This window comes from Athene noctua, chromosome 5 (genome assembly GCF_965140245.1).
Source record: "Athene noctua chromosome 5, bAthNoc1.hap1.1, whole genome shotgun sequence".
In the NCBI taxonomy this organism is placed as follows: Eukaryota; Metazoa; Chordata; class Aves; order Strigiformes; family Strigidae; genus Athene; species Athene noctua.
In genome coordinates, this window is record NC_134041.1 from 59,863,290 (window position 1) to 59,886,864 (window position 23,575).

General features: G+C 35.4%; 1 protein-coding gene across 2 annotated transcripts in view; it reads right to left on the reverse strand.

Moving 5' to 3' along the window:
- Positions 1-1,617: 1,617 nt before the first annotated feature.
- The window catches only part of PDZD8 (PDZ domain containing 8), a 62,081-nt gene continuing 40,123 nt past the window's right edge, over positions 1,618-23,575 (reverse strand). For both annotated transcript variants that reach the window (XM_074907818.1, XM_074907817.1), the window contains 2 exons: positions 8,508-8,670; positions 1,618-6,211 (listed from right to left, as the gene is read on the reverse strand). In XM_074907818.1, coding sequence (XP_074763919.1) covers positions 4,014-6,211; positions 8,508-8,670 — 2,361 coding nt within the window. In that variant the 3' untranslated portion in view covers positions 1,618-4,013. The remainder of the gene's footprint in view (positions 6,212-8,507; positions 8,671-23,575) is intronic.

The window sequence follows — 23,575 nt, forward strand, 5'->3', positions numbered from 1 at the left end:
TGAAGATCCTGAGAAAACAGCGTAAGAGGCTTAAATGGTGTGAAAGGCTAAGCAGTAGGTCCCATGGTTGATTCAAAAAATCCACTTACAGATTTTTGAGTGGTGTATTTTCAAATGCATTCTTCTAAATATGTAACAGATGGGAAACCTTCCTTCAAAGCTGAGACGTGTTTGGTGACAGATGTTAATACAGCATAAACCAAGATTCTGTCATATGTCAAGTACTTCACTGCCACTAAGTAAGGAACAGTTGTGCAGATCAATGATTATTTACATTACATTCAGGTTTTAATGTTGTAGATCATTTGGATACTTGAAACTTTGCCCCAAGAGCAGTTATTTCACTTAGCTTCACTGAGCTCTTCTGGTCAACATCAAATTGTTAATCCAATTAAATTTGAAGCTAAGGTATGTTAGAATTCTAGATCATCACACATTCATTTATTTGCCAGCCAATTAACTAACATATTGCTTAAATACACAAGTATAAAGTAACGCAAACATAACATATGGTTGTGGGGTTTTTTTTAAAGAGCATAGAATGGCTTGGTTCTGTACTTTTGAGCATATCAAAATTAAGGAAGAGCTCACATTAATCTGCAACACAAAATGAGTATGAGAAGGAGGCCCGAGAACAGATTAACTGATCACATTCCTCTTTTGAAGATGGAGCTGGGTTTCTCCTGGGGCCTCACAGAGCAGCATCGTATTGTGGTTTCCTCAGCAGACCCAACGCAGCTCAGTCTGGCTCCCCTAGGCTCTTGCTCCATTCCTGCTCCATCAGAAGTCAGAGGAAGACAGAATTAAGTCAAGCAGACACTCATGTTTGGGCTCTCTATGCCACCATTCTTCCTCCTCCCCAATATTTATCAGTTGTTCTACATTTTGGATTGTTGTTGACAGCCAGGAAGTAATTGTAGTCACAGAAAATACACAATCCCTATTCTGTCCTGGAATTGGGTTCTTTCATATTTTGTGTATTTTGATCTGTGTCAATTTAAGCATGATAAAGTCACTTAATTCACTTGCTCCCACTGCTTATTCCTCCCCTGTACTTGCAAACTTCTGTACATGTTTTACTTCAAATTTGAGGGAAGAAACCCAAGGATAGGTAATTACAATGAAAAACTGATTAGAGAGAAATGAGCCAGTAAACAGAAAGGATTTGTCTATTTATTATCCATTAACCTTTTCTGAAGGACAGGGCGAGTCAGGTAATTTTTTCTTGGACTATTTTCTCCCCTGATGTAACTCTGGTTGTAGACACTATCACCAGTACTGCTTCAGTTACTATTTGTGCAGTGCTTGGAGGTCTTAAAAAAAAACCCCACAAATATCCTTAGCATTTTATAAGGTTATAATATAAGGTTCTCTAGCTACATAACTACCATTTTGAAAGAAGCTTATGTCTACTATTAAACTGTGCAGAATAAAAATAAATGCATAGGCAAATAGAAAGAATCCATAAAAAGCCCAGTGAATCCATCAACCAGTAGTTTTATTTAACACAAAATGTGTGGTTTTCTCCCAAAGATCTTTCCTTTAAGTAGTACCTTCAAATGATAAACTACTGCAATAAAATTTAAAAAAAAATATTAACACAGAAGTTGATAATTTAGCAAAACTATTTTATTAAAGCTTATTCTCATGATAAAATAATAGCCAACAAAATCATATTAGGCAGATCTTCTGCAAATGTGTGCAGCTTCCACCTATTCAGGTATCATTAAGTCAAGATATTCTTGTTTTCTGTGGTATTCTTTATTTTCAGCTATTTACAGTCAAGCATGAAGCAAAGATTACATCAGGAATGTAGTATTACAATTTTCCCCTCGAGATTCACCGTTTATCGTAATTAATGCCAGATAGGAATTTAGGTTTTCCTTCTTATCACTAAAATACAACTATTTTGCCCTTTTCCCATTCAGTATATTTAAAAATATTGCACTACGTTTAATTTATCTCTTACAATCATCATTAGCAGTACTATACGAGGAAAACTATATCCAGCTTTTCTTACCCACTGTATTACACAAGTCAATTTAAAACCATGAATGTGTTTTTGAAATCAGTATTTGCATTGTTTTCACAGTTCCTTCATGTGTACCAGGGTTTAAATGAAGTACTTGGATATATTTGAAAACCTCTGCAGTAGTCCATAAGAGCAAACACTGATGGAGATTGAATGCAGATCACCACCAATAGTAAGCCACTGAGAAAATGGAGTGGGGAAGTCTTAATATGCATCTCAAGCAAGTATAGGTTAAATACCTTTTAGTCAATAAGGGAAGCTAGTTTTGTGCGATTATTTGCTGAAGCTTAATTTCAGAAGTGTCACATGCCTATTTTAGCATGGATAGTGTTTTCCATACATCAACTAAGTAAGTATCAACTGCCCAGAACTCACAAAAAAGTGCAAGTAGTTGCATGAGTGGAAGTAACCTTTTTGTTTAGAAGTACACGTATGCTTTTCCATCTATGAAAACCATTGCTTCTTAAATTCTCCCATCACAAAATAAACTGAAAAGCAAATTTAATGGAGAGGTACATTACAGACTGCCTGAAAATTTAAATCAGTTATTTTACCATCTTAGATTCAACTCCACTTCCACAAAGGCATTTTTTTTTTCTACTACCAGTGATAATGATACCATTACCTAACACAGTACCTAAAGTAAAGATGATATTTTATACTGCATTTCTATACACAGAAGATGAAACAAAGACATGTTTACAGGAAATAAATAACAACAGCCTCAGCCGGGTGATGCTAAGATCAACAGTTTACACATACTACAAGACCAGACTGATCTTTTCAGAAGCTGCTGGCTGAAGTTCTTCCTCATCTCTACTGGACTCAATTATTTTGACTCAAATAAAACATGTTATATACACTATAGGACATCCTTCTAACAAAGGTAATTCTTTTCAGACCATCTCTTCTGTCTGAGAAACTGAATGCAACTTACCACTATATGATTACTCAAAAGTGTTGAGAGAATGTTTAGCTATTTTGTAAAGTATTTTGGACCTTAAGTTTTCTGAAATTATAGTCTGCAGAAATTTATTTTCTTTTAAATTATTTAAACCATTATCACATGCTTTTTTCACAGAATGCAATGAAACCTCCAACTCCTGTGAAGAACAATTTATGAGATTATCAGATAATACAACAACACTTAAAACATATAATTTTGATTTGGAAGGCACCAGCCTCTTATCTCAAATATTCCCAATTAATTTATTCTGAGGTACTGGTATGTACTTTGATATCTAGTATTATTTAATCAGGATGCAATAGCCCAAAGTTCTAAGGAGGATTTTTTTTAGCCTAGCATTCCTATATTTCATATTAATTACAAACTATGAAGAGTTCTTGTATTTAACAAAAAATACAAAAAACAAATTATATGCAATATAACCTTTAGTAAATATTAATAACAGACAAAATGAAAGACCTTTTGTCTGCTTTCATGATATGTTTGGCAAAAAATACACAACTACCTAGAAGACGTACAATAAAACTGTGATCGACATTTTAAAGCCTGGTCCCTCAGTGACTTCTGTGTCAGTCATCAGCTTAGGCATGCAACAAGCTTATACATTTTTTCATCATACAATGGAAACTAAACATTTTGAAAATCCTGCCTGTTTCCTGTTGAAAACACTAGCTCAAAAAAACAAAAAGGGGGGAGGGGGGGAAGTAATACATTAGGGTACCACACATACTAATGTGAAATGGTAAGGTTACATAATTAGAAAAAATAAAAATAAGTTATTAAAAATAAATTTCCAATATAAACCCCAAAATGTAGTTTTAACCAGCCAGTTTAACAAAATGATGGTGCTGTAGCTGGAGAAGAACCATTATTAGCTGTACTCTTACACAGGCAAATAACTGGATAAGCAGAACATGTACATTATGCCAGTGTTTTAATTTAATCTTTGTGTGTTTGTAATTAAGTGCAAAGTATTCTTTTAGTCCATTCCTTCAAAGGCTAAATATGTAGTTATCAGTCTACTGACTGGGGTGGTTCAACTGGTTCTTCTGATACGATGTTGAATGTTGGAGCCTCCATCAGACTGATATCTTCGTTATCCATTTCTTCTGCTACGTTGGGTTCCTCTGACTCTTTAGTCACTCTTTTGGACTGCCGCTCTAGTGACATGTTCTCCAAAGACTCTATATCCTCAATGCCTGCTCTGTAGTGGATCATCAGCAGTGTAAGGGCCTGCAGTCTTTCACCCGACTTAGCCAGCGCAGCAGAAATCAAGGCTTTCTTCCTTGCATCGGTTGTCTCTTTTTCTTCTTTAACAAGTGAATTATTATTTTCCAGCTCCTGGTCTATTTCATTCTGCAGCTTATCCAACATAAATTCTAATTTCTGAAAACGCTCCTCTGTGGGTAAACTTCTGTAGAGATCACGTCCAATTTCTTTAACAGCAATGAAGACACTGTCATCTAGACCACCCTCCTTCCGGACCAATTTTATCCCAGTACCTGCTGCACGTTTTGAGGGACTGCTTGGCCCACTGATTTCAGTATCGCTACTTTCATTATCAGAAGTGTTTGGTGTGTGCTTTGGTGAAGGTTCTACCACCTCTGTTCCTTGCTCAGAAAGACGAGCTTTGGGGACTTGACGAAGGTTTAACAAACGGGTGCTTGTATTGATGATATGCCTGGTCAAACCTGTAGTTCTGTTAACAGATTTAGATTCTGAATCCACACGAGAGGATGCAGCTTGGGGAGCTTCCTGCCCTTCTGCTCTACAACCTCCCACAGTTCGATCAAGTCGCTTTTCAGCTCCTACACAAAAGGGTGTCTCTGTTAGACATTTTTCTTGACATTTTTTATGGCAAACATAAGCACAGAGCATGCACTGTGAAGCCGCTTTAGTCCATACTTTCTTTTTGCAGTAATCACACCAAGTTGGGTTCTGAAACTGAGTGTCTTGAAAGTTATGCTTATTCTCTGTAAAAACAATTTGTCCCAAGTAAGGATCCTCTTTCTGAAGTGCACGAGCTTCTTCTTCTAAGTGACATTCTCTTTCTTTCTCCAGGAGAAGGTTTGAATCATCTATTTCACCTTCTTTTAAATATTTGAAGTGTAAAGTTACATCGCCATAACAAAACTTTTCATTGAATCCCTTATGGGTTGTCAAATTCCGCAATGCTGTTCTAGTGACTGCTGCTTTAGGTGTGGGAGCATCCAGTTTAAATGTTCTAATATATTCCATTGAGGATGTAGCTATACAATCTAAAGCGATTTCTTCAAGTTTTATGCTTGCATATCCTAAGCAGATAAACCCACCTGCTTTGAAAGGGTCTCTGCACCACAGTGCAACATTAAGGTACTTATGGTATCCTTCTACTTCAAACAGACAGGAGGATGTTCTCGTCCTTGGCCATCGGCCTTGCCGGATTTTGTAAGGAATTTCTGGCGATTCCCATGTCTGATGATCATCTCCACTATCTTTGTAACTACGTGCATTTTCTGGAAGTCCATCTTTTAATGTATCTTGTTTTGGTGCTGTTATTACTTTTGATACCGTTGGGTCTTCTATTTGATCATTATTCTTTACTACCTTCTCTGTACATTTATCTCCATTATTTGTAGGTGGAGGTGGCCTCTCTGGTTTTTCAGAAGGTACACCTCCAGTTTCTAACAGATTTTGGGTTTCATTAGTAGGCAAAACAGGCTTACTTTGTGGCCTAGGTGGCACAGGAGGCTTAGTACTGGATCCTTGTGATTGTTTACCTGATTGCTGTGAGGCATCTGAACCCTCAACAGTTTTGGGCATTGCCACTTTAGCTCCATCTTTTTGTTGCGTTTTTGATGCTGTCTGATAACTTCCTAAATGTAGTTTTCGATTCAGAATTGGAGATATAGTTCCAAGTGGCTTAGCAGCAAGTATTACTACTGAACGTTTGGGACTCGGAGTTGTTGGCAGATCTTCTTTTTGGTCAGGAGATTCACAAGCTAAGTCCTCAAATTCTGAATCAAAATCTCTGTTATCAACATCAGCTGATAAACTAGCCTGGTCATCTTCTGGCTGTGTCAAGAAAGCAGTGTCTTCCAGTTGTCCAAATCCATCCTGTAGTGCTGAACCATGCTGATTATATCCAACAGGTCTTTCATAAAAGACTAAAACTCTGTCCCCAGCCTGTCTAATAAGCTTCAACACTTGGACAGTTGATGTGATTTTGACACCTATTAAAAAAAAAGACAAAAAATGTTAAATATTTATTAAGATAATCTAAATGGCCAAAAATAGTCAACAAATGTTTGGATCTTTAATAGTGGTAGTAAGTGTTGCTCACTAACAGAAGAAGTCAATTATGGCAGAAGAGCTTAATTGAAATGTAACAGATGGAGCCTCTTCCATTTTATTCATACAATTATACAACTTCAGAAGCTGGAAAAGATACTAACATAAATACTCCAGTTCTCTGTTTGTTATTAATGATGTAATCTTAGAGTAATGTTGATCTTGTATGCTAAGTTTTTTATCCTTAATCTTATTGTAAGTTTGGACTTTTCAGCAGCAGGCATTTAATAAAGGGTTCAGAAGAGATGGGTATCTTTAAATATAGTTATAATTAAAACAGAAGCAGGTGAACAAAGAAAATAATTCCAATATGTTACAATACAGTATAGGCATGAGGCTACATTCTCAGTATGGCTGAACGGTGAACTGCATCATCTGTCTCATCAGAAATTTCAGAGCCATTTGACAGTATCTCCAGTCTATGGTAAGATTCAACAAATTACATGCAAGCAAAAATATCTTAAAGAGCACACAGTCCAAATAAAGTCATGGAGTAAAAATGAATTTTGCCTTGGTTCTATAGTAATCATCAACTGTCTGTCTGAAACAACTCAAACCCCTTTTATAACATTGGAGCAATGCAATGGGGATTTATGAAGTACCTAATCACAGTAACTCATTGTGGTATTTAAGCTCTGGCCTGTAAATTAATGAAAAAAATTACTGCAACTGTGTTAGCAGGGAGTGTAAGTAGTTCATGCTGTAAATATATGAATTTCTATCTTCATAGTATTTTACTGCACTAACTCTCCTATACTATCGTAGTGACTTCGAACCAAACACAAAATTACCGTACCTCTTATTTATATGGCTAATGTTTGGAGAAGTGTGTGTGCTGTCACATGTAGGGATGGCTGGAATACTACATATCGTTCATAATCACGCAGTTCTTTCTGCATTTCTTTTTGTACCAACGACATAATGGAGATAATCACCAAAATCACAATATAACCCTAACAGAATTTCTTTTACCATTTTTCCCCTAGAGGAATTTCACTTTACATTCTATTTTAACAGTGCTGCCTACACTTATTTCTAAAGCATTATTAATATACAGTGATATTTTCACTCCTCCTTAGTCTTTATAAATCCCTGGACAGCACAGAAACCCCAACAAAATGACTTCTGATTCCTACTCCATAATGTTTTATTTAGTCCCACCACATCCAGTAGAATAGAAAACACTACGTTATTATTTCTTGATGCTCATAACCAGGTTCCCATCTGCTCCTTCCACTAAGTTGATTAACCACTGTTCTCGTTAATGGTTTAGATGTCTTTCTGTCCACTGTCATATTCTGCAGGTCCCCTCCAATTCTCAAGCTTAAAGCAGTAAAGTTTCCAGTATCAGTTTCTGGTTATAGTTTATGATTATGATCTAGTTCTCTGTTGGTGACAGAGTCCATGCTAACCAGAAATAGTCAAGCTCTATCTGAAGAAGGTCTAATTTTAAACTGTAGAATATAAACTAGTATCAATCCACTTCATAATGCCCAGGGATTCCAACAGAATCTTGACTAAAAAGCCCACAGTACCTTCCCCTGCAAAAGTCAGAGTAACTTTTTGCCTCAACACAGCACTTACCTGCCTGTTACAATTTGGCCAAAGTCTTCAAAATATAAAAACTTCAGAGCAGATTTCTACATAATACTTAGGTTCCTACATGTCAGAGTTGACACAAATTGACACTAAAAGTATAAAAATTGCTATCAAATACTCAGATCTTCTTGGGTAATTTTGAAATTTTAGACAATTACTCTGTCAGTCAAAAATACTACTCGTTCCATACTTTAGTACCTTTAGGTTCAAAGCTGTGTGTGCAGGCTTAGGATGTAAAATGTTACCATTTTCTTTGTAAACTAAGCACATGTTGTAACAAAACTGGAAGAAACTAAGTAGAGAACCTCACAGCATCACTATTAGAGCAGTTAAAATATATTTACATTAAAATGTTTATTCAACTTTATTTTGGCTTTTACCTAGCAAAGAGTAAATAAATATGCAACAAAACAAACCAAGTGAATGATAAGCAGCCATAAATACATAAATGCTAATTTTTATTAGGAGTGCCAGGCATAACTGTAATTGTTGAGGAAGGCAGTCTAGTTGAACTGTATGCAGACATGTCCTCCCAGTTTGCAAGATGACACTTATTTTGAAAGCCGACACATTACTCACTGCCAATTGCTAGAAGTCTGTCTCCCCTCTGTAGATCAGCAGCTGCAGCAGGTGAATTTGGAGTCACAGTTTCAATGACAACATGCCCTGCATCTTCTTCCTTGGACTGCACAAGACGGAGTGTGAGCCCAACGCTTTGCAGATTTCCTTTCACCAGTTCTGCCTAGAGAGAAAGAAGTTAAAAGTTAAAGAGTATATTGATTAAGATGGCTGAAAGGATTCATGGTTATTAATGATCCTTTAAATAAAATTATACAACTGATATTATTAAAAAAATTACATTAGGTTAATGAAGTCAATGGATGTCCTATTATGTGATAATCTGCTTAACTGTCTGCCAACCCAGTTTTGGTTCTGAAGAGCCAAATATGCCAAAACTAGAGAGCAGTGCAAGGAATTGTCAACAGAATAAATATATATACATATATACACACACACATATATAAAAAATAAGTGTACGTGTGTACACATCTGTTCAGTAGCTAGATACAATTAACAACAATACTGAGCTAACCTATCGAAACACAAATCAGCAGGAAAGGCAGCGCATGGCTCAGCTTCACAAAAAGCCTCAGTCCTAACAAAGCTACAACTAAACACCACCTCACTGTCCATTTTATTGGGAAGAAGTATTATTAAGAGGAGCAATGTAGCGTTGATCTAGGTATCACTTTCAGTATACCACATTTGTATTTTAAAACCTGATACAACAAGTAGCTCTTCAGTAGTCTACACAAAAAAAAGTGTTCTGAGTGAGAAAACTATTACATCCTTACACATTGCTAAAGCATATTTAGAAAAAATCTAAATTAACAATAGCCTAAGAAGTTGCTTCAAGGACTCAGAACCCTTTCTTCATATTTACCTCAATCTCAATTATCTTGTTCTTTCAAAAAATGACTGATGTGCAATCTCTGTAGTAGAGTTTCATCCCACACTCATGCACAAATCTCTTATAATTTGGAAGTCCCTACTGAAGAATATATCTAGGTAGTGGTCAATTGTTTACACACCTCAGTGTCCAAGATCTTTGGCAATTTTTTTCTTAATAAAGACTATCTTTAATGAATTTAAAAGTGTACTTTTTTTGTCCCTAAAGCACATTCCTTCTGGACTGTTTCGAATGACTGTCTACTATCACTCCACCAATGTACATTTTGTCTATTTGAAAGGGGAAATCACAGTCTGTGTTTCAGCTCCAAGGACTGAAATTTAATTTGTTTCTTTGATTCCCAAGAACAGAGACAGACATTGTTTGTAGAAAACCTCCACAGAAAATTTTCCATTTGGCTTCAGTTTACCGAGTTTAGGTAGACATTCTTCTCCTCCATCCTTCTGCATTTACTTTGTTGCTATTCAATTGTCGATGTTTGAACTGTCTGGTGTTGATCCTTTTTTGCGGATGTGTTCGTTTGCTTAGTTTTGTACAATGGCTTTCCACAGATGAAGTGGATTACCTAACTTAGTACGCGACACTCCTCTTGGCTGTATGGCTTTCACTCCTTTCCTATAACCTTAATAGCATCACATCTTTGTTAATTATTGTTCAGTTCCTTATAGAGCTAAAAATGCGACACTAAACAGTTTACTTAAGAACAGCACTGAGTTTGAAGAAACAAACTTGAATTAACTTTCTAACCTTTGACTAATTTTCTGCAATTCCCACACACTTGAAGACAATATTTTCTCTCAAACTTTGTTAACGTCTGTTGTGAATGCCCAGTAATGTATGTAAGAATAACAAGATTGAATACAGGCTTAATTGTGATTCCAAGATTCAAGGTTCTTCTATAATGCAAACAAGTAAAATAGTTGCCTACAGAAACAACTGTGGTAGGGGGTTTGTGTTTTTCTTTTTTCTTTTTTTTTTTTTTTTTTTAATTAAGGCTGCTCCCATTTACACCAAAGAAACTCTGATACATAATTAAATTTTAAAAAATAAATAATGAACTCTTAAGTGTTAAGAAACGAAGAAAAAGTATAAGAAATATCTGTGGAAGAAGACAAACTATTTATATTTTTAAAAGAAAATAATTACTCTTCTGCTTTAGTTCTTTATATGTAATACGGCTTTAAGTGAGCAATTCACAAGTGTTGCATGTGCTGTATGGAAACAACATGAACAATTACTACAATTTCAAACAACACTAGTTGAATATTTTAACTGTCAAAACCACAAATTACATTAATTTTCTGTGGCAGCACACAAACCTGCAACAAAAACTCCTTCCAAAGAAATCACTCCTCTATGCTATGTAGCTCTGCATATTATTATCAAACAACAAGGAGACCATTATTTCTGATATTTGCCAGAGTACTCAAATCTCAATTTTCCTACAATAATTCCTTTGAAAGTCTTACTCTAAATGATTACAGTTGGAAAAAGATTTCCAAATCCTTGTGTTTGAATAGATAAGGAAACTACGATAACAAAGATCAGAAAGTAAACTCCTGCTTGAGGAACGCTGACAAACATGAATATTGCAAAGGACTGACAGCAAACTATAACCCGTTTTTGCCCTAATTTTTATTAGTCCACTGAAGTATAAACCTCTTCAGTGAGAGATTTTTTTAAAAAAGGAATGGATGCTTATACAGAATGGTGGAGACAAAAAAAACAACAAACCAGGATGATTTTCCTCTTAACACTAAATTATTCTGGCCATTTAATTACAATCCTTAGGGATACATCTATTTTGATTATAGTTTCTTCTGAAATCATATTAGTTCTGGATCTTAGTGCCCAGAACTGGAGTTAATTAATAAGACAAGATGTTTTAAAGTCATGGCTCATCCAAGACTGATAGTCTGTTTAGTTTTGCATCACTGCAAGCAAAAGGTTGCTATAGGTTTATCTGCAACATGAGCTAACTCTTGTGCAATCGGTCTTTGAGTAGACCAGAAAAACATCCAACTGCTGAAGGAAGCTGGCCATTGTAACATTTTTGCAGGAATTACCCGATGCAAATCGATTTTCTTTTACAGTCGGTTATTTTCTCATCCAAAGAGTGGCACAAAGAAGTGATAAGATTTCTAAAGACCTTTTTCTTCAGAAAGCAACAAGCTTTATTTGAAACAGAACACCAGAGGGAAAACAAGAGCTGGTACTGCAACATCCAGTGTTCTGAAGAAAGGCTGCAGTGACCTCTAACCAGTTAGTACCTACAATTATGGAAAACCGTGTGATGAGCAGATATGAGAGAAGCACAAAATTAGACAGTAAAAAGGAAAAAAAAAAGTTACCGAAAACTCTTTCTTACAGTTTGTCAGTACAGACCCTCATCCTCCTGAGCTTCCTTTGAATCCAAGGATTTCTTTGAGCAGATCTCAATAGCAGATGACTTAACAGTGAAAATATTCTCTACTGTAAAAGACTTAGAAACGTCCGAGGTGATTCCCAGCATTTCACCCTTCCCTCCTCCCCCAGGGCGAGACCACATAAAAGAAACAAGGGACAGCTGGGACCAAAGACACTTAGGTATCTCTGAACATTTGGCTCCCATGCAGGGACACGGATCACAGATTACAACGCGTATGAGTCACTGATGGCAAGGAGACTTCCAATATTCCAGCAGTATCTGATGGAAAGCTGTTTTTGGAAGGAGAGTGCCTTTGAACATTACAAGCAAAGTTCATCTCAACTTTTTATTAACTTTGGCACAGTCACAAGTTTTCTCACCAAGTAAACTGGTTTTATTTATCAACCCAAACCAGATGAATAGTTGCCTTGATTTTTCTTTCTGTCAACTCCACGTTTCACCAAGTAATACTACAATACCTCAGGCTAGCTGCAGTGCAGGTAAACACTGTTTCAAGCCCTCAAACACCCCTCACCCCAACAAGTACGCTTACAAAACCAAGCATCTTCATACACCCAGCAAAGCTACTTTATGTCTTTCGGCCTCTCCCTTAAAACTTGATAATAAACATGAAGAGACAAAAATCTACTGGAACATGAAAAATCAGAAGGACAAAGATCAGGTAGATGACACAGAGGTTCGAAGAAAATTACTGATAATGAAAGGAAATTTATTATCAAGGAAGTTTGCTGCAAGGGAGAAAAACTAACAGCTGTTCTTAAGAGAAAGGGAAATTTTAACCAACTAGCCATACCATATTAAAGCAAGTTTATTTTAATTTGATCCAATTAGTAGCTGTTTTACTACTACTACTTTACTTCTTCCTGCAAACTTTAGTAGTTACTTAAATAAGGAACAAGACAAAGCAGATAATACTACTTGCTTGTCAGTGACAGGCATACATTCAGAGTAATTGATATTGAAAGAGCCAAACTGTGTTACAGAACTTTAAAAATGTAACTTTTTTAAAAAAATAAGCAACCCCCAGACTATTTATGAAATACCCATTTAGATTAAGATGCAACAGAACAGGAATTACTATCTTGGGAAAAAAATTAAAAGAACTAGTTTCCTTAGTGTTTTATTATTCAAGAAAAAAAAAGAAAAACAAGAGGACACGAGATGTCCATTCACTTTAAAATTAATAAAACATTTTTAGGTGGGGCTGTGAATGGCTGACTTTTACAGGACAGACTATAAGCATTGATTTCACAGTACAGGTTTTAATTCATTTATATGCATCAGTGTATGAGCCGCTGCAGAGCATAACCCCAGCACTACTTTCAGTTCAGTATTGGAAGTATGGTCTGGAAATACAATGCAGCAGAAAATTAATGTTGTGTCTCATAGCCCTTCCTTACCTCAGCCTTGTCAGTCTGAAAGCCCAGATGTTAGATGTCAGCAAAAATCAATTTTTCCAACCTTTAACATACTGATACCTAACTCCACAGCTACACAGTGATCATTCCGAAGTTTATAGCTTCCTAATACCGTTTAAATGGCCAAGTATTTACACAAGTGTCAATACAGGATACAGTTTTAATCTTCAAATGATTCATTAAATTATCAGTCTGAAAGAATCCGCAAATACAAATGGATGATAAAAAAACATCCCTCTTATAGGCAGAGAAATGTGATGCCATCTCATTTACTACTTGCTTCCAAAACTGTACCTACAAAGTTATTTTTGAATACAGAGGTAAGAATGTCACCATTAATACCGGAGTCTCGTAATTACAGTGTAAATTAACATTAGGTATAGCACTTCCATTCAGAATTTCTAAGATAAGACATAAAACATAACGTCCATCAACAGGGATTACAACATCGGGAAAAGCACTTATGACAACCTCTTACTAGTAACGCAACATCATTCAGCTAAACTTCAAAAACTACTAGATGCATACAAAACCAAAAAAACAGAAAATTAAGTCACGGCATGATAATTGGAGCATAAAACTTTTGCTTTTAAATCAAATTACTTATTTTTAGGAAATAAAAAGGAAATAGTTTTTTAAAAGCTTAATTTTACTCTGTAATATTCTATATTTGCTTAACTATTTGTAAGCATTAACAAAGCTTTATTAGAATGTAGTAAGCATGTCACATTCTTTTGAATAAATGCTGAGAAAAGCTTGATCACCCAAGCACATAAGAAATCTTATTTCATTGACTTTACATCAACTAACTAATAATATTTTTACAAATATTTCTTATTCCCTATGAGTGGTATGTAACACACTGTATGTATCACAAACTGACATCATGTCAGTGCTGTACTGTAGATAAAAGACTTTTTTTTCCCACCCCATCAGAGTTACTATAGTGTATCTTAGGTGTTCTTGCAAGTTATGGTCTAATGTATTTTGGGGAAAAAGAAGAGAGTGTCTATGAGTATGCCTGTAAAGCATTACATTCTCCTAGACAACCCTGCATACTGAGAGGAAAGGAAGGAATATTTCATGTTAAAAAAAACCCCCAACATTAAAGTACAAAACTAGGAAGCAGTTCCTTCTATTCCGAAGACTCAGATATTTGTATTATTAAAAAAAGGTTTGGGCATTTATCTTTAAAATATGGACTTTAACATTATTGCTTTTTTCAACTCTATTATTGAATGCAGTCATTATATATGATCTGCACAGTGAAGTGATTGCTAGATTATTTATATGGGCTAGAGGAGACAGTGAAAGGAAACAGGTATCATCAATCTCACGATACACTCCTTAGTAACACTAGACTCAAAGGAAAAAATAAGAATTTTTTTCCATCTATGCTTTAGAGGAGTAGGTATTTTAGTTTGTGACACAGCCTTGAAGTCCAAAACTACGGGGTCAGAGTAGCACCAGCCTTTTCCAACCTATTCTCCAGCCCTCCCATCTACATGGCAGGATAATCCCTGAAGTGTTCTGGGGAAACTGTCAAGAAAAGAATCTTGCACAGAAAGTGTCCGACCAAGAAATTCATGATGACAGAAACACTTTAATTTCCCAGGCATAGAGAACAGTCCCAGCAATGGAAAGAGGAGAAAGTTTGCTGAGTATCTGAGAGCTGGCCTTATTCTTGGGGGATGCTTAAACAGTTGAGTAGTCAATAAAGCATGTACTTACTATCAGTTATAAACTGTGTTCACTATAGTGTCTTATACATACATAGGTGTAGTGATACACATATACACAGTTGCACAAACATCCATTAAAAATTCACATCATAAGCTTATTAAATAGGCTGGGATTCCCAAGTAACTCCCTAGTTAGTGTGCATTCAAATATGCTGCAAAAGCACATAGAGACCCAAAAAGACAAAGCCAGGAACCAGCTACCTAAAATCAGACATGCACCTCCATCTCCTTAATCTTTTTATTTCCTTTAGAAGATTCAGACATGTGAAAACATGCTAACAGAAAATTTTTTAAAAATATTAAAAAAAATCAAAAGCTGCATAAGTATTTACAAAATAACTAGACCATAAAATGTGACAGACAGTGAAATGAAATAGTCTCTGTAATAAAATTAACTCTACCTAGAAAATTGACTATTTTCCTCCCCACTAGAAACAAACCACTACTAAGAAAAAGGCTGAAGATAACCTAATGTAAAGGATTATATACTAGCTACTTAAAATATCAGTATACATCACAGATAGAAGCAATACTGTATTTTAAGAAACCAACATATACTAGAAAACACATTTACAAACTTCAAAATTAGTTTACTCATTTGTGAATCAATTTTTTCAAGTCATTCATAAAATGTGTTTCCCAAGACTGCTTGAATAAAAATCTGACTTTGACTGTTTCCATAATTGAAACTAAATCTTAAAATCTTAAGTTCTTACTGTTCTAAAATCTATATGAAGACTTCTATGAAAATAAACATACTCTTTCTTGTTATGTAATAGCAAGGAAACATACACCTTTAATATTAGACTCAACTCAGTTAATTTCAACAAATATGTTGATTTGTTCTGCCCACCTAATATTTTTATTATCTTGCCAAAACATTAGAGAAATATATTGAATGAATATATCTTTGTTCTAGATATAATAGAATGGAGGATAGGGTAGGTTTTGTTTTATAAAAAAATAATTTATAAATATATTTAAAAGTAAAACATATGAATAAAATTTTCAATAAGGAAAAAAATCTACTGCTTATGAAAAAAAGTAATTTCTCCAACAACAATCCTGAACACCCAAATTACTGTTCTCGCACAATTCATTTTACAGTACTCAACTGAGCAACTGCCAAAAAGGTATTCTTCTGCCCATTTTGCTTGGAAGAAGAAATTTGATAAAGCCATTAAAAACTTAACATGCAAAACCAGAGTAAGTTTTGAAAAGCTAATAACTGCAGAATGAGCTTTCACCATAATTAGATACCACCAGTAAAAATAAAACATGACTGGGTTAGTGAATATAGAACTATTGACATTTTATTAGAAGTCTGTCTCCACAGCATTGTGGAATATTCAGGCACATAACCACATTCTCCTACTCCATCTTATACCACTTAGTTTAGTAGTTAAACCATCTCTTGCTTCTACCCAATCCTCACTGTAGTGTTTGGGGTGGGTTTCTGGACCAGTCTGATCCTTCAAATTTTAGAGAATTTTAATTACTTGCTTTTTGCTTTAGCAGGTGTTCTGCTTTCCTCTACTGCAGCTCTATCTCTGCTTTGAGAACTTGTCACTCTAGAAAGGCTTTTCCATACTCACATAGCTGTCCTTGGCAGCCGTATGCTTTCCTGTTCTGTTGTCTGCTAAAAGTCAACCTTTTACACTGATCACCTTTCACACCAAAACACTCTGAAGAATGCATTCTGTGTTGAGAAGAGTCTTCAGCAATAAAACAAAGAAATCAGCCGACACTCAAAAATCACCTTGAGAATGAATATTCAGTTTTTCTAGTACAATATTTGCAGTAACAGAAAACAAGTTCTTCAGCTTGTTTAGTTTTATTCAATATTGTCAGTTTTGCAATTATTGCATTTCTATATATAATTGTGTTCTATATCATATCAGCTGAAAAGCGCTTGCCGATTGGAGTATATATATATAACTAGCTAAAATACCAATTACTAAATGGCAAATTGGGTACAGATGGCACTATTGATCATTCATACTGTACACAGCTTTATGGGACTGGCTACACCTTTGTGCCTTTTTGGGTGTCACTGAACAGATACTAAAATCATTAGCTTGTGGACTCTTCATGTTTCCTTGGAAGGAATTTTATAAAATTACCCACTTCTAATGCAATGGATTGACTCAGATGTTCATCCACCATCATGAATATCTTTGCAAGGTTAGTGAGACTGTCACGGACTTACCGAACACTGATTAAAGCAGAGGAATTACATAGCCATTTCAAAAGGTACAGTTTAAGTTCAAATGCTAGGAAATAAAGCATTCAGAGAGAAGTTAAGAAAGAAACACTGGAGTCCTAATAGCACTGGACCTTTTAAAGACCTTTAAATTGTGAAAAATTCAGCTTCAGAAAGATATTTTATTTAATTTGTGATTACTGTTCTCCCACTCAGCAGATGATGCATAGGACATACACACCACTTTCCCATTTCTTCTCCCCTTCACTAAGAGCAATAAAACCCAAAACCAACCAACCAAACACCCCCACAAGCACACACATGAAACACCTTTGTCTTCAAAAGACTTGTTACATTTACTGGCATCTGGAAACAGCCAGTAAGTAATCAGTTCTGATGTTCTCCTGTGACTCACACAGAGAAACGCACACGCTGACTTTAAACCTGTTAATCTGCATTCTGATGTCACCTTCGCACAAGATAATCTAGCCCTCTCCGAGTTTGATGTTAAAACAGTCCTGAATCTTAGTAGATAAGTTGGTACTGCTGAGTTATTTCAGGTATATCAATATTATAGTGCTGAACTGCAGCGTGGACGTACCTTCAGTTGCTCTGGGGGTGTCTAAGGCTTTTACTATTCTCCACTTTTTAAAAAATTATCTTTTTGCCCAATTCTAGTACCTTTAAGGATTAACACAGTTTTCTCCAAGCTATACTGGAAGCAGGTTTTAATGGACAGAATTTTCCATTAAGGTATATGTCACATTTCAGCCACCCCAATTAATAAAAAAATGTTAAAAATTTTGGCACACACTTTCTAGTTAAACAAATAGCGTTATTAATGAAAAAGTCTGTACAGCAAATGTGTCACAGAAAGACAAATCAGACCTATAACGGACTCACTACCTCTGCTTTCTTAGCAAGCTCTGGCATAGTCACCAGCTTTGCTTTTTTGTGCAGTATTAGGAACAAAAGATTTCTAATGACAATAAAACAGTGAAAAAATGGAAGTGGGATGTTAGACATTTTGCTGTTAATTTTTTGAGCTATGTGAATTGTGGTCTGTGCATGGGGAGACATAACTACCTCAGTTTTCACATTTGTTTTTGTTTGGTGGTTGTTTTTTTTTTTACTTTTAAGGGAAGCAAATCTATGGATAAATTTATTGACTTTTTTTACTAGTCATCTTACACAGCAAGCTAGTGGACCTCATTATTTTCTGGTCTATATATCTTATAAACCCCAAGAATTGTGATGGTAATTTCATTCTCAAATGAGTTACATACTGGACCAAGATTATATTTAAAGTAATAATTCATTAAGGTCACAATACTACAAATGTTATGCATATGTCTAACTTCACCATCATGTGCTATTTGTCTGAAATAAATGAGACAATTAATGGTAGTAAAGTTAAATGTCTGCATGTCTGCTTGATGAGCACTAAAAACATTTGATATCAGCAAAATCCAGAAGAGGCTAGTTACTGAAGAGTATAAGGAGCTACATCCTATTTTCCTCAGTACTTCTGATACATTGCAGGTACCTTTGAGCTACTACTAAAAAAAGTGTACCTTCCAGTGGTACAGTGAAACAGGTTATGTGACATGCAAAAAGTAAACTGTTTAGCAATTATCATTAATTGCTGAGGAATTTTCACTAAATAGTAATTACAGGAGTTGAATGGAGGAGTTAAAGAAAAACAAGGCAGCAGAAAACCTACATTTAACTTCAAAGTGTCAGAAGCAGGTAAAATGCAGACCTTCAGTTTTACATGGAGCTTTTCTTTGGAGAACAGTTTAGTACAAACACCAACGTAGCTCTTCTTTAAGTGCTCTTATGCACTGACATCCTTTTAGTCTTTATTAAACCCAACTGTGATAATTTCCTTTGGCCCTGAAAAAATGGAAAAGATTGATTTTTTTTTTTTTCAAATCTTATATCACCATTTATGTCTCTGACAGAAAAAAGGCTTCCTTCAATATTGCTTAAGCATGACTCAGTCACCATAAAAATATTTCATAAAAAACCTCAGGTAGCCTAATAGCAAACACTCAAATAAGGTTACTGAAACTGGATATTAAAAAGAAGTTCATTAACAATACCATGTGTGACACCAAACCAATAAAAAGTTTACCTAGTTAATAGTATTCTTTGTTTAAATTTGTTATGAATCGCTGTAATGCAAAATTACAGATAGATGAGATTAATGAGAAAATAAGAGTTTATGCACACAAGTGAATATGTGCACACGAGAGGTCAGCTCAGAATATTGTTCACCTCTGAGATAGAAGCAAAAAATAAATTAAAAACATTCAAGTGGATACATTAAAAGAAAATCCTCTATAAAGCTAGTAATTACTTATATTTATCTTGGGAGTACCTAATTAATAATGATAAAACAGCTACTATTAATCTTCATGTAATAAATTCAAAATATTAGACTATCAGGTAAAAGTTCTTTATAATGGAGATAATACTTATGGTGAAGAGCTTTCTTCTCCACGCAGAGAAACTGCTTGGCAATTCTGACTATCACACCCATCAGCATTAACCACCTGATTACTGACATGGATATTGTCATCAAAACTAAAAATATGGAAAGTTATTATCCACTGTAGTTACAGTAACATGCATCACAGATGCCAGTTTCCATGGAAATAAATATACAACACTACTTTCTAATGTATACAAATCATAACCCTTAGATCTCACTAATGGGCTTAAAAGTCACATTTTAAGGGGTTTAAAAGTTACATTTCTGACAGAGAACTGTTGATGGAAAGAATAAGTGCATTATTTATAGGCAAATTTTATTCCAAAGCAGACGTGTTTTCTTTAGAGCAACAGCAATGCTAATTGCAGAGTTACATCTGGAGTACAGTGCATATTCTGGAATGAGCAGGAGCTTCATAAATACTCCCTGCCTGGGAATCTTCAGCAAAATCCCTGGATTTCGGCCGGGAGCAGGATCACTGCAGCACTCTAAAGAAGAATCCAGGGGTGCCACAGGCAGGGCAGGGTCGGGGAGCAGCAGCCACCCCAGGAGAGACCAAAGCAGGAGACACAGCAGGGCTCTGCCCCGCTCCCCCCAGCTCAGCAGCCTGGTGGACCCCTGACACTGCCCTCCCTCAGCCATAAGGGCATTAACAGATTCAGTTTTGAATCAAACCTGAGGAAATCAAGTAGTGTCATGTGACTTAAAGATGCCATTTATTTAAACAGTTACTTACACGAGAGTGTGCAAAAAATATGTAAGAGACTATACTCCTACATAACAGTCAAAGCAACGGGGACCTCACATGTACCTAGAACCAACGTAATTCTCCAGTGTGAAATATCATAGAATTTAAGTGATCACAGTTTGTTATTTCTGCACTGCATAAACATCCTATCTACTTAACAACTATTACACTTCTCATCAATATTAATGTCTAGATAGCTATTAAAGAGAAGCAGAAGCCTGGATTATATCCTGCATGACCCAATTAGTTTTCAGACTCCTACATTCCCACAGAACTAAAACCCAAAAGAACTAAAGTAGATGTAGTAAAATGATTCATCATCATCATCAACAGCTCTTCAGAGATTAAAAAGATACGTCTGTATCAAAACAAAGTTCCTGTTGCATACAACCCTCAAACCCCATCCTTTGCCTGGTAAAACCAGAAGATCACTTTTCTTCTGAAATTCTACATTACCAGGACCAGAAGAGATGAGAATTTATACTTATCTTATACTGAATAATTGCTGTAAGAAGGCCAAGGGTTTTTATGCAAATTTCTCTATGGAGAAAGGCAGCCAAACCACACTGAGTTGTTTTCAATTAAGTTCTGGACAAAACACTGCAGTATAAACACACAACTATATAACCAGTAAAGATTTCCATGACCATACATCTATTTCTGGTTATTTTGTTGAACACATCACATCAAATCAATTTGTTTATGGTTATAGGGCACAAGTCGCTGCCAGGCAGTGAAACAGCAGCTCAGTGTCACATCTGATTAGTAGCACCAAGACAACAGCACACCTAGAAGCCAGATTCTCATACTGTTACTGTTCATCACTTATAAAAATTGCCACAAGTATTAAACTGAAAAAGATCTTTACACCATCTAAGTCAAATACTGACAATTCACTTTGCAAAAGAAATCAATACCCAGCTATATTTGCTTTGCACTTGAAAAATATTCTAGGGTGGGTTTTTTTTGCTGCACACGATATATCCAAAGAATGATTTAGAAACTGAAAGTTAGCTGTAAATTGGAATCAACATGCTATCCAACTTTGCAACCCAGCTTCTATAAATGCTTCATGAAAATCCAAAGGCTTGAATTTTCCATAGGATCATAGAATGGTTTGCCTTGGAAGGGACTTTCATGTTGCAGCTCTCTCTCCATGTATTCAATGTGATCAAAATTGGCTAACAAAAAGTGGGAATTTTCCCCCCCACACACTATAGTTAGATATCTGAATGACAAGAATTGCTGTAACACTTAAGACAAAAAGATTAATATCCTCCATTTCTAGACTATGAAAAAGCTTTATTACAATGGATGTCCAAAAAACAACACAAACAAAACCCACTTAGCTATGCCACAAAAATTTCTGTTAAACCACTGAAACCGGGACTGTGCACTATCATGAGGATTAGCCACAATTATGATAGAAATCTCTCCCATAATTTACCTCCCCCCATTATTTCTGGAGGTAGCAGAACATACAAATTCTCCAGAAACCAATTTTAGACCCCAAACCACTAATACTGAAGCATACAGAAGTTATAAAAGAAAAATACTCTTCCAGAAACAGCTTATTAGGAGTCAAAAACGATAATTACAAGAACAGGACACTACCACTAATAGAAGTAAAAGTTCATTCATTTTGACTGTTGGGGTTTTATTGTAAAAGTATTTTCTGGCTCAGGGAAATAATATAGACCAATTCCTCACATCCCTATCATAAGGTAAGTGAAAGAATGAATAGGAAGTTATGTCAAGCTTAAAACAGTCTATTTTTTACTTCAGCACTCACAAAAACTTCATATACTCTAGTTTAACGCTGTATTATTTTTAAATTAGCAACAGATCTTATTGATAGCTGGTGAGATATAGAAGAAAAATACCAGATTTCATCATGCAACATCTTTATTTCCGTTTTCCCCTTCTCTCCAACAGAAACAGGGCTTGCTTGGGACTGCAACAAATTAACTTCCCCAAAGAATTTAAAGCTCACTCATTTAATTGAAAAAATGAACAAAGAATTAGTCAGTATTAAAGAATGCCTAAGAAATACTGAAGGGGGAGAGACTGTCAAATTCACATGCATGACATAAGTCCTTAAGTACATCTTACTTGTTTACTTAAAAGTATCTGTAAGGTGGTAGAAATCTTTCTACATATTACAGGGAGAGAATCTGCATTGGTTCAGAAACCACGAGTCATTTGTTTCTTTGATTTCTTAAGTATAAATAATACAATTTACTTAATAATTTGAACAAGCTTTACCAAACAAAGAAGACTGAAAATTACATCTGAGAAGTTGATGAGAACATTGTTTGTGATATAATTTGAATGATATTCGGCTATGGTACTATACTTCCTTGATCATCACTGTAAGGCTGTTGGTGTAATAGCCCAAAAAAGTCACTGTTCACAAACGGCACATTCAATAGTAAATATTCAAAGCTGAGGTTTCTCTTTTAAATTGACACTTTAAAAAACATTTGATATGAAAACCTACACGTTTAAGAGATTAGAGGTCTCTAGAAAAACCAAACATGCAGTGTGATGCATGATGAAATCGCTTACAGTAAAAAAAAAAGTAAAAAATATGAAATATCTTATAGCAGAGCTTCAAGATACAAAATTACCAATTCCATTGTTAACTTGCTTCCAATTTGTTATACAGTAACTTAACATCCACCACAGTTCATGAGAACAAGAGATGTGTTAACTGAAAGAAACCTGTTTGCTTTTATAACCTCTGTAACACTAAAAAGCCTAAGAAAAAACGTACTGGGGGGTGAGGGGGTGGAGTGTAAAAACACCACATATGTAGAGATAAGAGAGGGAAAGGAAGATAGAGATTGAAAAAAATTAGATCTGGATTGGAGAACTGCAGTCTGGAAGTCCATGAGTGCAGTACCATGACAAATCACTCCCAATTTCCCCATCCCCATGACCCGATTATTAAAACTTTATTAATTTACATCGATTATCAAGAAACCCATAGCTTAAACTTAGATTTTTTACTACCTATTTGTGCACAATGTTACACACTTGGGTACTGACAGCCATGCACATGTTACAATATATTCTGTTGGAAAAGAATATGAAGAATTGTCTTTTTTGTGAGGCAAAAAAGACTATTGGGAGAGCTA